Genomic DNA, 13,034 nt, shown 5'->3' with positions numbered 1-13,034 from the left:
GCTGAGCCATGCATAGCCTACCCAAACCCAAGGAATTAGGCCAGGGATTTGTATTTTATTTTTCCAGTGAGCAACTATGTGATTGCCCAATATAATAACCTAGTTATCATCGAATATGGAACTGAAACTCAAGATTATTACTTCTAGTTTATAACTCTCTCAAGTAGGTGTTAATACCAAATGCTCAATCCTGGCCTTGAAACTCTTTAATCACAATATCTTGATGGAACTTAACTCTTAAGTTTCAACTCTATCAGACAAACCTTATACTACTGGCATTTTTTTCCTGCCTCTAATTCCAAATGTTGAAATTGGCTAATCACCATGCTCAGAATATCATTCTGGATCTTTCATGCATACCTAATTGCTTTGATCATAAGGTAGCAAGACTTTGGTTTCACTGAATCTTTCATACAAATTAAAAGCTGGTCTCAGAGAATACTTAGATAACTAAAAGAATATAATTAATTCTATATGCACATATATAGTACATCCAGAAACTGGGCTTCAGAGTTTTATGTGAGTGAGCCATATTTATTTGCTTGTTTCTACATCAATACTCTTTGTACTTGGTTGGCATTTTTTGCCTAAATGAGACATACATTTATTGTGGGCAATAAATAGACTTCCAAACTCTTCACAAGCTTTTAAGAAACTCTTATGATGCATATTTCATGAAGTGGTCAGGCCCAGAAAACAGAATTTTGAATAAAAATTATTCAGTTTCTGAAATTTCATGCCCTTAGAAAGAATAGCATATATTCTTTATTTTAAGTTCTGGAATACATGTACTGAACGTGCAGGTTTATTACATAGGTATACATGTGCCATGGTGGTTTGCTGCACCTATCAACCTGTTATCTAGGTTTTAAGCCCTGCAGGCATTAGGTATTTGTCCTAAATATTCTTTAGGAAAAAGACATTTAGAGGCTAAAAGCTTTCTTGTATTTGTGACACTATGAAGTAGTAAAGTTTTTTGGCAACAAAACATGCAAACCTTTGGATTCGCTACAGAGTAGTTTTTTAAACCACTGACAAAAACATAAGACTTACATCTACTAAACTTTAAAACGAAAAAAGGAAAAAACACTACATACAACTTCTATAATCATTCTTGGTGTTCAGTACCTCCTCTCGTTCTCAGGAACATACCTTTTCCCATTGTGGGTCAGCATTTTCTACAAGCAGAGGAAGTGTATCTTGAAATGCTTTCTGTATGCAGCCCTTTAGTTTTTCAAAATATTGCACAGACATCCATTTTGAAGAACAAGTCGACATGATTTCCAAAAGCTGCTTGTCCTCAGAATCACTGACGTGCTCCTTTTGGGTATCCCTTAAAAGAACCCCAAGTACAGTCAGGATGTCTTCCTCATACTGATAGATTTCCAGTTGGATCCGCTTGGCTTCCTGCATAGTCCATTCTCTACGACTCTGGTCTAGACATGTTTGTAATTCTGTCTCCTTCTGAAGAAGCAGTTCAGTTTTTTGTTTCATAAAGTCTTCTTTAGCTGCCGCAAGCACCTCATTAATTTTATTTCGGTGATCATCCAAAAATTGCCGGTAATCTTGCTCATTTTGTTCTTGGATTCTGCAGATTTCTTCTTGCTTTTCTTTGTTCCACTCACTCCGAGCCTTCGCTAACTCAGCCCTGATGACCACAGGGACTTCTTCGTTCTTTAGTTCGAGTTCCCTCTGAAGAGAATGAATCTTCTCTTCCAATTCCGTTCCAGGAAGTATATTTTTCTTCATATTTTCAAGCTCACTCTTCCATTTCTCTTTAGCTTCAGAAACAGCAAATGATATCTAAAGAACATAACAACATGCATTTTAAAAGTCTTTATGATTCTCCTCCTTTGCAAAAAAATTAAAGAAACTATTTGGTTTAACCTCTGAAGCTAAAAAATTTAAAATCAAAATTAAAAGGAAATGTGATTTCAGATAAGACATGCTTCTAGAAACAGTAATACTAACACTATACTTAAACTGGTCAAAATATATACATAAATATGTGCTTATGTGTATGTATAGACACATAAACACTCACACATATAATTATATAACTAGCCAAAACTAATGTGAGAAAAAATTTCATGTTCGTTTTTTTAATACAGATACAATCTCAGATTTTATCTATGCCTCCAACAAATTAAGTATCTTTTAACTAAAGCAAAAACGGACTCATAAGGACTTTTTACTATTACTTAGGAATATAGCACACACCTGCATAATTACTTGCTGATAAGTGTAACTGTATTTTAACGCACTTTTAGTGGCTAGAACAGTTCATTAAAGGACAATAGCAAACAGAAAAAGTCATTTTTTATTAGTCTAATTTGTTTGTATGACAGAATAATAGAACTAGTGGATCACAGAAAACAACAGATAGTACATAACCAAAAAGTAATAGGGAAATCAAAAAACCTAAGCTCCAATCCTGACACCAATTTGCAGAGGAAGCCTAGCACAGGTGCTTAACAGAACAGAATCTGCTGGAATTAACTTACCAGCTGTGGAACTAAAGGCCCATTCCTCAACTTCTTTGAGCCTCAATTTCCTCATCTATAAAATGGGGATAATTACAATGCCAATTTGATAGCATCCTTTAGGATTAAATGACATAAGGACATAATCCATTTAAAGTACTTAGCCCAGAGCCTGGCAGATGATAAGGACTCAATAAATGTTATGTAGTTATTATTTTTGAATGCATGGCCTTGGAAAAGTCACTTAATCTCTTTAGCACTAACATCTCCACCCATATAAAGGAGTAGAGTAGATAATGACCTTGAGTCCCTTTCACTTTTAATATTCCTGACTGAATTTCTAACTGAATTCTAAGAAGGCACAAGGACACAATAGTGTCAAAAGACAGAATTGGGCATCTCCAAAGGTTTGGCCTAGACAATGGTGGTTACCATTAATCAATACTATATATATATGGCTGGGATGATGGGATAGAGTATCTACTAAATAAATTTTCTGCTAAAGGAACCCAGTATCTAAGGTGAGCTTTACAAAAGAATTCACTGCAAAATTCCTTTGCTACCAGCAGAATAATTCGGTAGTGATGTGAAACATGTTTAAATAGTGTTTTTAGAGAAAACAGGTGATGTTGCAATGGATGCCTGGAAGTCATTCTCAGGTGACTCGGACAGAGGTGATGGATTCCACGGAATTTGTATGACCTGCCCAACCTTACCAAAATGTGCATTTTCTCATGTGAAGTTCTACAAAGAGAATTTGACAGCATTCATCAACTCAGTGGTTCCCAAACTTTGCTGCACATTAGAATCACCTGAGGAGCTTTTAAAACTTCTGATGCCCAGGCCAGGGCCCATAGAAAACAAAGTTTAAGGGTAGGGGCCAGGCAACAGTATTTTTTAAAGATCCTCAAGTTATTCCAATGTGCAGCAAAGTTCGGGAACCACTGAACCAACTTAACTACTTCTGAATTCTAGAAACTGGCTTCACACTGTCACAGATCTCAACTAATCACTCTAATCTTAAAATAACTCTATAGCCAATGCTATGGAACTGGCCCTTTCTGGACCTCTTTTGGTTTGGAGGAAGGATGCATAACATGTTGACATTATTTTTTGTGACTGATATAATTATCTGGAATAGTGCTACTTACATCCAAGTGTAGTCCAAAGATCAGCTGGGAGCCTGTCAGAAATGCAAATTCCAGCCAGGTGCGTTGACTCCCACCTGTAATCCCAGCACTTTGGGAGGCCGAGGTGGGCAAGATCATCTGAGATCAGGAATTCAAGAGCAGCCTGGCCAACATGGTGAAACCTCATCTCTACTAAAAATACAAAAATTAGCTGGGAGAGGTAGCAGGCACCTGTAATCCCAGCTACTTGGGAGGCAGAGGCAGGAGAATCACTTGAACCCAGGAGGTGGAGGTTGCAGTGAGCTGAGATTGCGCCACTGCACTCCAGCCTGGGAAACACAGTGAGACTCGATCTCAAAAAAAAGGGCAAATTCCCAGGACACCCTCCAGACCTACTATATCATTATCTCTAGGAGGAAAGCCCAGGTAGCTATGCTTTAACAAACCCTGCAAGTGATTCTCAGGCCTGCTGAAGTTTGGGAAGCAACAAAAACATTTTCTCTCATTTCTATATGTCTGCATTCACAAACATACAGCCTTCTATGTTCTTATGAAAAGATCTCTTGGCCTGTTTTATTTTCTATATTTACTTAACTTTACTATTCTACTTGACTTCTGAGCTCTGAGACACATATCCTCACAATCATATTGTTTCGTCTCTCTCTCCCTCTTAAATTTCCTTTTAAAATATTTCAGACATACTAAAACGTATAGAGAATAATTTCTCATGTTTGATCCATTTTCTTTATCTTTATTATCCCCTTAATTTTACTTTTTTACTACAAAAGGAAAACATATTTCAACCTATTATTTTATCTTTGCTATTGGATATGTTGCCTAGAAATTGAGTTGTTATTATGGTACAGATCTGAAATCTTCAATTTTCTTTTAACTTTTCTACACTTTTATTTAAAAATGTTTAACTCCTTCATTAACCTAGAATTTATTGTGATACACATTGGGTAAACTTAATTTTTCCGAAGTGTTACCTGGCTATCATAAGACTCTTATGAAATAATTCCTCATTCCCTTGTTTTAAAACAATTTATTAAGCTTTTATTTATAGTAGGGTCTACCTCTGAAATCTGTATTGCACTGAATTAAAATGAATTCTATTTTTGTGACTCAATACAGTCTGAGTTGTTGCTTTCCAATATATTCCATTACGTGTTAGGGCTTGACTATAATTTTTCCAGAACATTAAAAAAATTTCTAGTCCTTTTGTTTTTCCAAAAACATTTTACAGAATTATTTTGTCAACTTCAAATACATTGAGTTTGTTGGCATTTTGATTAGAATTGGTTTAAACCAGTAATTAAGTTGCAAGAGTACACATAGTTATAATATCTTTATCTGCCGGTCAAGAAACATGACATTTCTGGAAAGGAGAACTGGCTATTTACCAACAAGAATGTTATAGGACTACTGACACAACAGAGAAAACAATCTTTAAGCATGTGAAAGGATATTGTATAGCTAATAATGAACAAATATACACCTGTTCTCAATTTCATCTAAAGATAGAGCAAGATAGAATGGGAGTTATTAAATAGTTTCTAAGTTATCCTCATAGGTAGATACATTCTTTCTCTAAGAACAACTTGATGATGACAAGAACACTTGCTAGGCTTTGAGCTACCACTTAACATGTATCAACATGTTTAACCCTTCAACAATTCTATGAGTAGGTACAAATTCCAAGGACTGAGGTAAGAGAAGGGGTCAGGCAAGATGGCCTCCTGAAGATTCTTTGCAGAAGAGCTCTTACCCTTTTGTTCACAGAGACCTCATGTTGTTCTTCCCACTTTTTCTGTTCTGCCCTCACAAGTGCTTGATACTCTGCAAGCTCAGGTAGTTCTCCCAGCCATCGCTGACGAGCATTTTGCACAGCTATTTCTACCTGTAGGACATTGCAAAAGAAAGAGGTAAAGTGGAGTATAAAATTTCAAAAAGACCCCATTTTCAAACAGCAATTATGATTTCAGTATTTTATACTGTGTATCACTACATAATAAAGTTAAACTGACTTCAAGTACCCTACCCATCCCAAACAATGGACTCTAATCCTTTTGTTGTAAACTTCCCATAGCATCCCACACAAATGCCATACAAGAAGTGGGAATCTGTGAATGTTTGATGACCAGTACTACCTTAGAAAGTGTCATACGAAGTACCAATTACCATTTCCAACAACTCCTATTTATCCTGGGAAAAAGGAGAAGGCCTGCTGGGTGCCAACTGCTGTCTAATCACTACACCCACCACCTTCCTCACTCCTCATGCATGCACATGTACACTGATACGCTTTAGAGCCCTATACCTGCGAACTTTCCTACTGTCGGGAATGAGTTTATACTAAAGAATGAGAGTGATACCTCTGAAGGCAAAAAATTAAGACTTGATTAATTATGAGGGTGATCTGGTTACAAATCTGCCACCAGTTACCAGAAGATTATGTTAAATAATTTTACCTTATTCCTTTATTTTAAAATACACATAGATATGCAGATATATGTATATATACGTACATACACACAAAAGCAGGGCTGATATAAGAGACTGTATTTATCATTAAAGTGCTAAATATGTCAATGTGTAAACTCTATCTATGTACAAACTCCAAGGAGTTAAGAAATGGGGAAAAGACAAAGCTCCTGTAGAAATTTATCTACTTAAAAAGTTATTATGAAACATTTCCTTTCTGCTATATTACGCTATTTGCTTTAAGATTAATGATTTCATAAATACCAAAGCAGCACCTTTAAACTCAACTTTTTGTCTGTGGAACCTTTTCTTAACTCTTTTGAAACCCTCTTCAGTAAACATTTCGGTAAACTAACTGAAGATATCCCTGGTACCATTACATATATTTGCCTGTATTTCCAGACTTTAAGGGTGCCCTGTAAAATCATGTAGAACAATGTAAGAAATAAGCAGAATTTCAAGTATTTATCAAAAGCAGAGTGTATTTTCAAAACCTTTACATTGAGCCCTATCTTGTTTAAGAGTTTATAATAAGTAATAAAATTAAAATGATAAATACATAACAGATGTATCAAAGTCCAGGGAACTCTTGAGGCTAGAAACCCAGCCAGGTAGTCTGTGAGGTCAAAACTTTTTCCAAAATAATATTAAGACACTATCTGTTTTATTGCCGTTCTCTCATGCATAAACAGCACAGTTCTCCAAAAGTTGCATGCTGTGATCATGTCATTGTTCTGACAGCCAGTGGAATGTGTGCTTGGGTAGCCTTGTTTTTTAAAAATTTCTCAGGTTTATTTTCCAAAAGTGTAAATATAACCCACATAAACAGAAGCTCTTTAGAGTCCCCAATTTTTTAAATTGTGAAGGAGTCCTGGGACCAAAAATTTTGAGAATCACTGTAATAGGTAAGAGAGATATAACAGATAACTCATCTTTATTCTGTTATAATAGGCTGTACTTTTCTCAGTATGGTATTTCTTTCAAATCAAGTAACTGTGTCAGTTACAAGCTAGTTTTGTGAGTGCTTCAAAGGAAAGGTATTGGCACCACTTTGGGGCAGCTAATGGGAATGATAGACAAAGTTCCATTTAAGGGCAGGCCTGCAGATCCAACTGCATCAAGTCTCAATACAAATGTTGTTAAATACCTTATGTGCTTAGGTTTACTTATCTATAACCACCTGAGTGGAATATTTTCCATAAAATTAGATATGAAAGATACATAATTAAACTGTGATTCATTCAGATGTAAAAGCACCCTCTTTAACCTCAGGCATCTTAATGCTTGGACTAATCTCAAAGGAGCAAATACTTTGTAAACTGAAAGAATATACAGAAAAACCGAGGGGTGACGGCTTTATGACAGAAATAGTATGAAGAAAAATTTAGGAACATGACAGGTTTTCTATCCTAGAAATGCACAAAATCTTAAAAGTATAAAGTTATGAACGAGTTCAATGATAGCATTTTATGTGCTTTCATTAAGTGACAGGCAGTTCCAAAAAATTTACTAGAATAAACCTGCCTTTTACCTGTTTGGCGATATTTTCACAATGCTTGAGTTCCAATTCAATTTCCAGTTTCTTCATAGCCCCCTTGATGGCTATGTCCTTCTCTTGTTCTAAGTGTTGCTGGATTATGCACTTCTGCTCTTCTATCATGATTGCCATCTCTTTCTTGGAAATAACATCACTGGTGGTTACTTGGTCAGTTTGGCTGCCACGATCTGAGGTCTTCTTTTTCATTGCCTTTATAGTTTGATCCAGCTTAGACTGCCACTCCTTTTCAAGCTGTTGAATGAGTTTTTCTTTGATCTGTTTTCAGAAGAAAAATCATAGGAGAAAAAAAATTTTCAAATAAGTTAAAAACTAGAATTAAAGGCTGGCCAGAAAAGCAATCACAGCTGTGTTTGAAAACCATCTAGATATTGTTGTAGTAATTATAAAAGGTTTAGAAATTTAGTCAATTAAAATACACTCTCAAGTAAAACTTGAAAGTTACTCTTTGAACTTAACTATATGACAAAAATCACATGAAAGATTTAAGTACATTGTGTAAAGTCAGGAGATCTTGCTCTCAATATGCAACCTCTGGAATCTTTCATATTGCCACTACAAAGACAGCAGGATTTAAAAAAAAAAAATTACAGTTAATGTGTTTTGCCATCAACACCATGCTCTCCACAAAGGACTGAGTAAATCTAATTAACGAACCAAAACCTGAACAATCTAAAAAATAGTTTTACTCACTTGAACACGTTAGAATCTTGTTTGTTATAATGTTAAATTTTACTAAATAGACTACATTCAAAAGGGAGGCAGTATTATTGGAAGAACATCTTAATGATTTTTCCACTTTAACAGTACAGCGAGGTGGAGCTAAAAACAGTTTTAAACTATGAAACAGCACAATTTGGTTTTCCCTTTTTCTGTTCACCACCTGGGTATCTCCAACTGTTTCCCTGGCTACCAGCAATTAATAGCCATTTTGTAGACAGAAGAATCTAGTTGAGGCCAGGCGCAGTGGCTCATGCCTGTAATCCCAGCATTTTGGGAGGCCGTGGCGGGTGGATCACCTGAGGTCAGGAGTTCAAGACCAGCCTGGCCAACATGGTGAAACCCCATCTCTACTAAAAATATAAAAATTAGCTGGGCATGGTGACACTTGCCTGTAATCCCAGCTACTTAGGATGCTGAGGCAGGAGAATCACTTAAACCCGGGAGGCGGAGGTTGCAGTGAGCCGAGATCACACCACTGCACTCCAGCCTGGAGACAGAGCAAGGCTCCGTCTCAAAAAAGGAAAAAAAAAAAAAAATCTAGTTTAAATAAGCTTGAGAATTTTTTTTTGTTTTCATTTCTAAATAAGCTTTTAGGATCATACTTTGTTCCCTAACTTTCTAGGGAACTATTAGCATTTCCTAATCTCATTTGCTATTTAAGTAATAGAGGTAACAAATTATGTGCTTCTAAGACTGCCCATTACTTCTTTGTTTCTAATCCATGATATGGCTTATTTATTTGTTATAAATATTAGTCTAGAGTTATAATCATTCCACAATATGAAATCAGATCATGGTTTCATTTCGAGGAATCAAAGAAGTGCCCATAAAACTTGTTATATCCTGAGTTGGGTCGAAAAGTGAAAAGGTGGCTAAATTCCTAAAAATAAAACTGGTGTGGTAACTGCTAATAGCTCAATTCCGAAAGGTAAAATGTAAGTGCCTGGCAAATAAAGCTTATGTATCTGTTCAGGAAGAACTGTCTTCTGAAGTTAGTACTACATTTTTAAAATGTGGTGACCAGAAAGAAATTTTAATCCACACCTCTTTCTGTTCCTTATCCCAATGTGCTTTGGCTAAGATCACTTCATTTTCAACTTGCTGTTTAATATCAGTTTCTTGATCTTTCAGCCACTTGCTCTTTTCCATCATAAGTGTATCTTGGTACTTTTTTTCAAGTTCCACCTGCAGTTTGCTTACATACTCTTCTCTTTCCTCCAATAGCTGTCTCTTTAAACAAAATTCAAATAAATATCTCTCTACAACACTAACAGTCTCCAAGTTAAAACATATGAACTTGTTGTGCATGGCTTGGAGAGCAAAAAAATCCCTCTAACTTCTAAAATGCACCTACCTAACTCCTATTACAATTGTATAAATAAGCCTTAATGTGTATAGAAATGGCATCATGAATGGGAAGGTTGACCATCTTTGCCTTGTCTGCAAATTCATAGGCTTCACTGATTACTCCCCAAACTGAAGGATTCTGTGTATATGACTTTTTCCCCCTTTCTCTCAATGAGCCAGGTTAACATGTGAGGAAAGTTCTGTGTGCTAATAAAAGCTTTAAAACTTGGAATTGAGCTCCTATTTAACCTGCAACCTGACTCAGCAAGTGTTTCGGAAAACAGTGCGTGAAACATAAAAAAACACCCTTTAACTCTTATTGTTACCTGACTCATATATTCTGTATCCAGGTTAAGTCCCCTACCTAAAGCTAAGCTGCAGTAAAATGGCTCATGTCCTGCAAAGAAGAGCTACCCCAAAAGTGTCCTCACTTGTTCTAGAGTTTAATAAGATTCTCCCATCGTGCATGTGAAACATTTCCTTTAAAAAAAGGAAAAAAAAAAAAAAAAGGTGTATTTTTGCCTACCTCTGAAGAATGTGAGAAGATTAGATAGTCTCCTAAATACAAAGATATTTAGTTCTGACTGGCTTATACTATTAAGGGCTTATATAATTCTATAGTAAAAAACTAACGAATTCTCAGAGAGGGAAGAAATTAAACTTCTAATGTTTTAAGTATACTGGCCCTTTAAGTGAGGGGTGGGCTTGGGGAAGCAGTGTAACCACAAAAGGACAGCAAAAGGGAGCGTTTTAGAGTGATAAAACTGTTCTGTATCCTGATAAACCTATAAACGTGCTAAAGGTTTACAGAACTATACACCCAGTGGTGGGACGAAGTCAATTTTACTGTATAACAATTTATAGTTTTTTTAAATTATACTTTAAGTTTTGGGATACACATGCAACATTTAACCTCTAAGTTTGGTTTTTTTGAAGGACCGAATAGCAGTTTAACTTTTCTTCTTGGACTTGGGTACAAACACTCATTAGCCAAAATACCAGCCAGTAGCAGATATTAATTGTAACTGACCCATTATATGAGATCAAATGTTATAGTCAAATTGATTCTATTAAAAGTATCAGAAAATATTCCTGAAATGACCTCTTTGAGAAAATTCCTCTTATGTTCTTGCCAATTTTTATACATATAAAAGAATCACACTAGTGATTTCCCTATTTTAATTTTTAAAACATTACTGAAAGCTAAGTCCTCAATTTCCAGGTAATATAAGATCCTTTCTCACTTTTATACTGCCATCTCTACCTAAAACAGCTCCCTTCAGAAGTTCTTTTTCCACAAGATGATAGTATACGTGGCACGTTTTTCACCACATTAATCTATTCAACAATAATCAAGATATTGAATGAACTGAATTTCTCACCTGCTCTTTACTATTCTTTTTAAGTGTGTGGTAATAATAGCTTGTTTTAACATAACTCATTCAAAAAACTCTGTATAGAACATTTATTTACGCATTTAAAAATATTTTCTCATCTTGAGGCAGATAGCTTTCAAACTGTGGTTTGTCACTGGTCCAAAGTGTGAAGGACAGTCAGGCCTGTTAAGGCTCTGGGCCAGGACAGGGAAGAAAAGAGGAGGTGTGACTGTTTACATGTGATTTTACTCCTGGACACTCACCAAGGGTGACTCAGAAGAATCAGGCAGAGTTGGAGAATCTACTCTAGCCCCTCCAGCTTCCCTGAAGGAGGTCATACGAAGATGCTGACCTTGCTGTCCATATCCTCCGTATCATCACTCTCCCTATCACGAGACCAACATTCAAATTCCTACTCTTCTCCCCAGAAGAATAAAATGACAATGAGGTAGTGAGAAAGAAATGGATCCGAGAAAAAGGGCTCTGAAGGAATGCTCCGTGCGGCGCTCACAGGACTACATAGGGTTTCCGGAGCAGTCAACACTGAAAACAAGGATCTGTGATTTTCAGATTTAAAGTGACACTGATTTTTTTTTTTTTTTTTTTTTTTTTTGCCCTTTAGAATAAATCTGCAAGAAAAAAAAAATCACTTTCTCCTATCTATATGCTATTGTACACTAAGGTTTTAATAATCATTTCAGTATTTACTGTACTTTATTTGTGAGCTATATGAGTGTGATACAGCCAAAAGTCAAGAGAACCTATGAATATCTTCGCCATTCACTTCTCTAGAACAAATGCATTCGTTTAAATGATAATACTGAGGCTTGAAAAGTGAAAGGATGTCGGTACAACATAAACTTGTCCTGTACCTTCTCCTGAGCCTGCTGCTCCTTTTCAGTGGTCTTCCTGAGAGTCGATTCTAGATGATCCTTCTCTCTGCACACTTCTAGGTAACATTCCTGCACAGCAGTCATCTCCTTATTCACCTTATCCAACTCAGACCTTGGATACACAAAACCAGCAACTAAATGATTTAACCACAAAAAAATACAGGAGCTGCGTAACAAACGATTTTCCTCTAAATTATGGAATAGGGGAATGTAGTCTCTACAGCTTAAAAGGCAGCTAAACTCTTTATTCTCACCTCAGTTGCACATGAGTTCTCTCATAAGCCTCAAAGAGCTGCTGCTTCTCCAAAGCATGCTTTGCTAATAGGCTTTCACGTATTTGAGTTTTCATGGCTTCGTGGTGCTGCTGGTAAGTCCTCTCACACCTGGAAACAGAGCGGAATCAAAGGCAATGCCCAGTCTCACTACAAACACCAAAATGAATTGGCTTCCTTCCTTCCTCCTCACCTCATCCCTCTAATGCAAATTATAATTGAGGTCAGATTACTTTTCCCCAACCGAAAGTGGTAATAATTAATTAATAACCAACAATCTTATGAGAATCTTCAAAATTTTCTTTCTTCAAATGTTTCTAGAGAACAATTAGAAACTTGGATGTGAGAATGCCCCAGTCCTTCAAACAGAGATAGTAATCTACGTTGAGGACTTCTGTTTATAAAAAATTAATGACAGTAATTGAGGGTGTGGTTCCAAAATTTATATTCAACATAAATACTAGCAGTCCCCAACTCACAAGTAAGTTATGTTCCAGAAGTCTGTTTCCAAGTTTATGATTTGGTATTTGGAAGACATATTCCCTCTCACAGACTTTTTTCTTTATAAAGAATAGTTTCCCAGACGAGTCTTTAAAAAAAATATTAAGCTATAATATTTCAGTGAACTACAGTTTCAATGATACTATAGAACCCAACCCACTACATAACACTGTTTCTATGGAAAATGTGTTCCAAATTCTAATTTGAGAAGCCAGGGACTCATCTCTGCCAATCCAAGATCTCAACAGGGTAGAATTCACTCAATCATTT

The 13,034-nt window shown here is 36.1% G+C and overlaps 1 protein-coding gene across 5 annotated transcripts in view; it reads right to left on the bottom strand.

The window, feature by feature from the left end:
- LOC101018085 (centrosomal protein of 152 kDa) overlaps positions 1-13,034 on the bottom strand; it is a 73,529-nt gene that overhangs the window by 16,815 nt on the left and 43,680 nt on the right. For all 5 annotated transcript variants that reach the window (XM_009210124.3, XM_031668719.1, XM_009210128.3 and 2 more), the window contains 5 exons: positions 12,246-12,374; positions 11,971-12,103; positions 7,629-7,910; positions 5,382-5,513; positions 1,153-1,803 (listed from right to left, as the gene is read on the bottom strand). In XM_009210124.3, coding sequence (XP_009208388.3) covers positions 1,153-1,803; positions 5,382-5,513; positions 7,629-7,910; positions 11,971-12,103; positions 12,246-12,374 — 1,327 coding nt within the window. The remainder of the gene's footprint in view (positions 1-1,152; positions 1,804-5,381; positions 5,514-7,628; positions 7,911-11,970; positions 12,104-12,245; positions 12,375-13,034) is intronic.

The sequence above is a fragment of the Papio anubis genome, chromosome 7 (assembly GCF_008728515.1).
Source record: "Papio anubis isolate 15944 chromosome 7, Panubis1.0, whole genome shotgun sequence".
Classification (NCBI taxonomy): Eukaryota; Metazoa; Chordata; class Mammalia; order Primates; family Cercopithecidae; genus Papio; species Papio anubis.
Note: the sequence above shows the minus strand (reverse complement) of the source record. Positions and strands in the feature narration are given on the sequence as shown.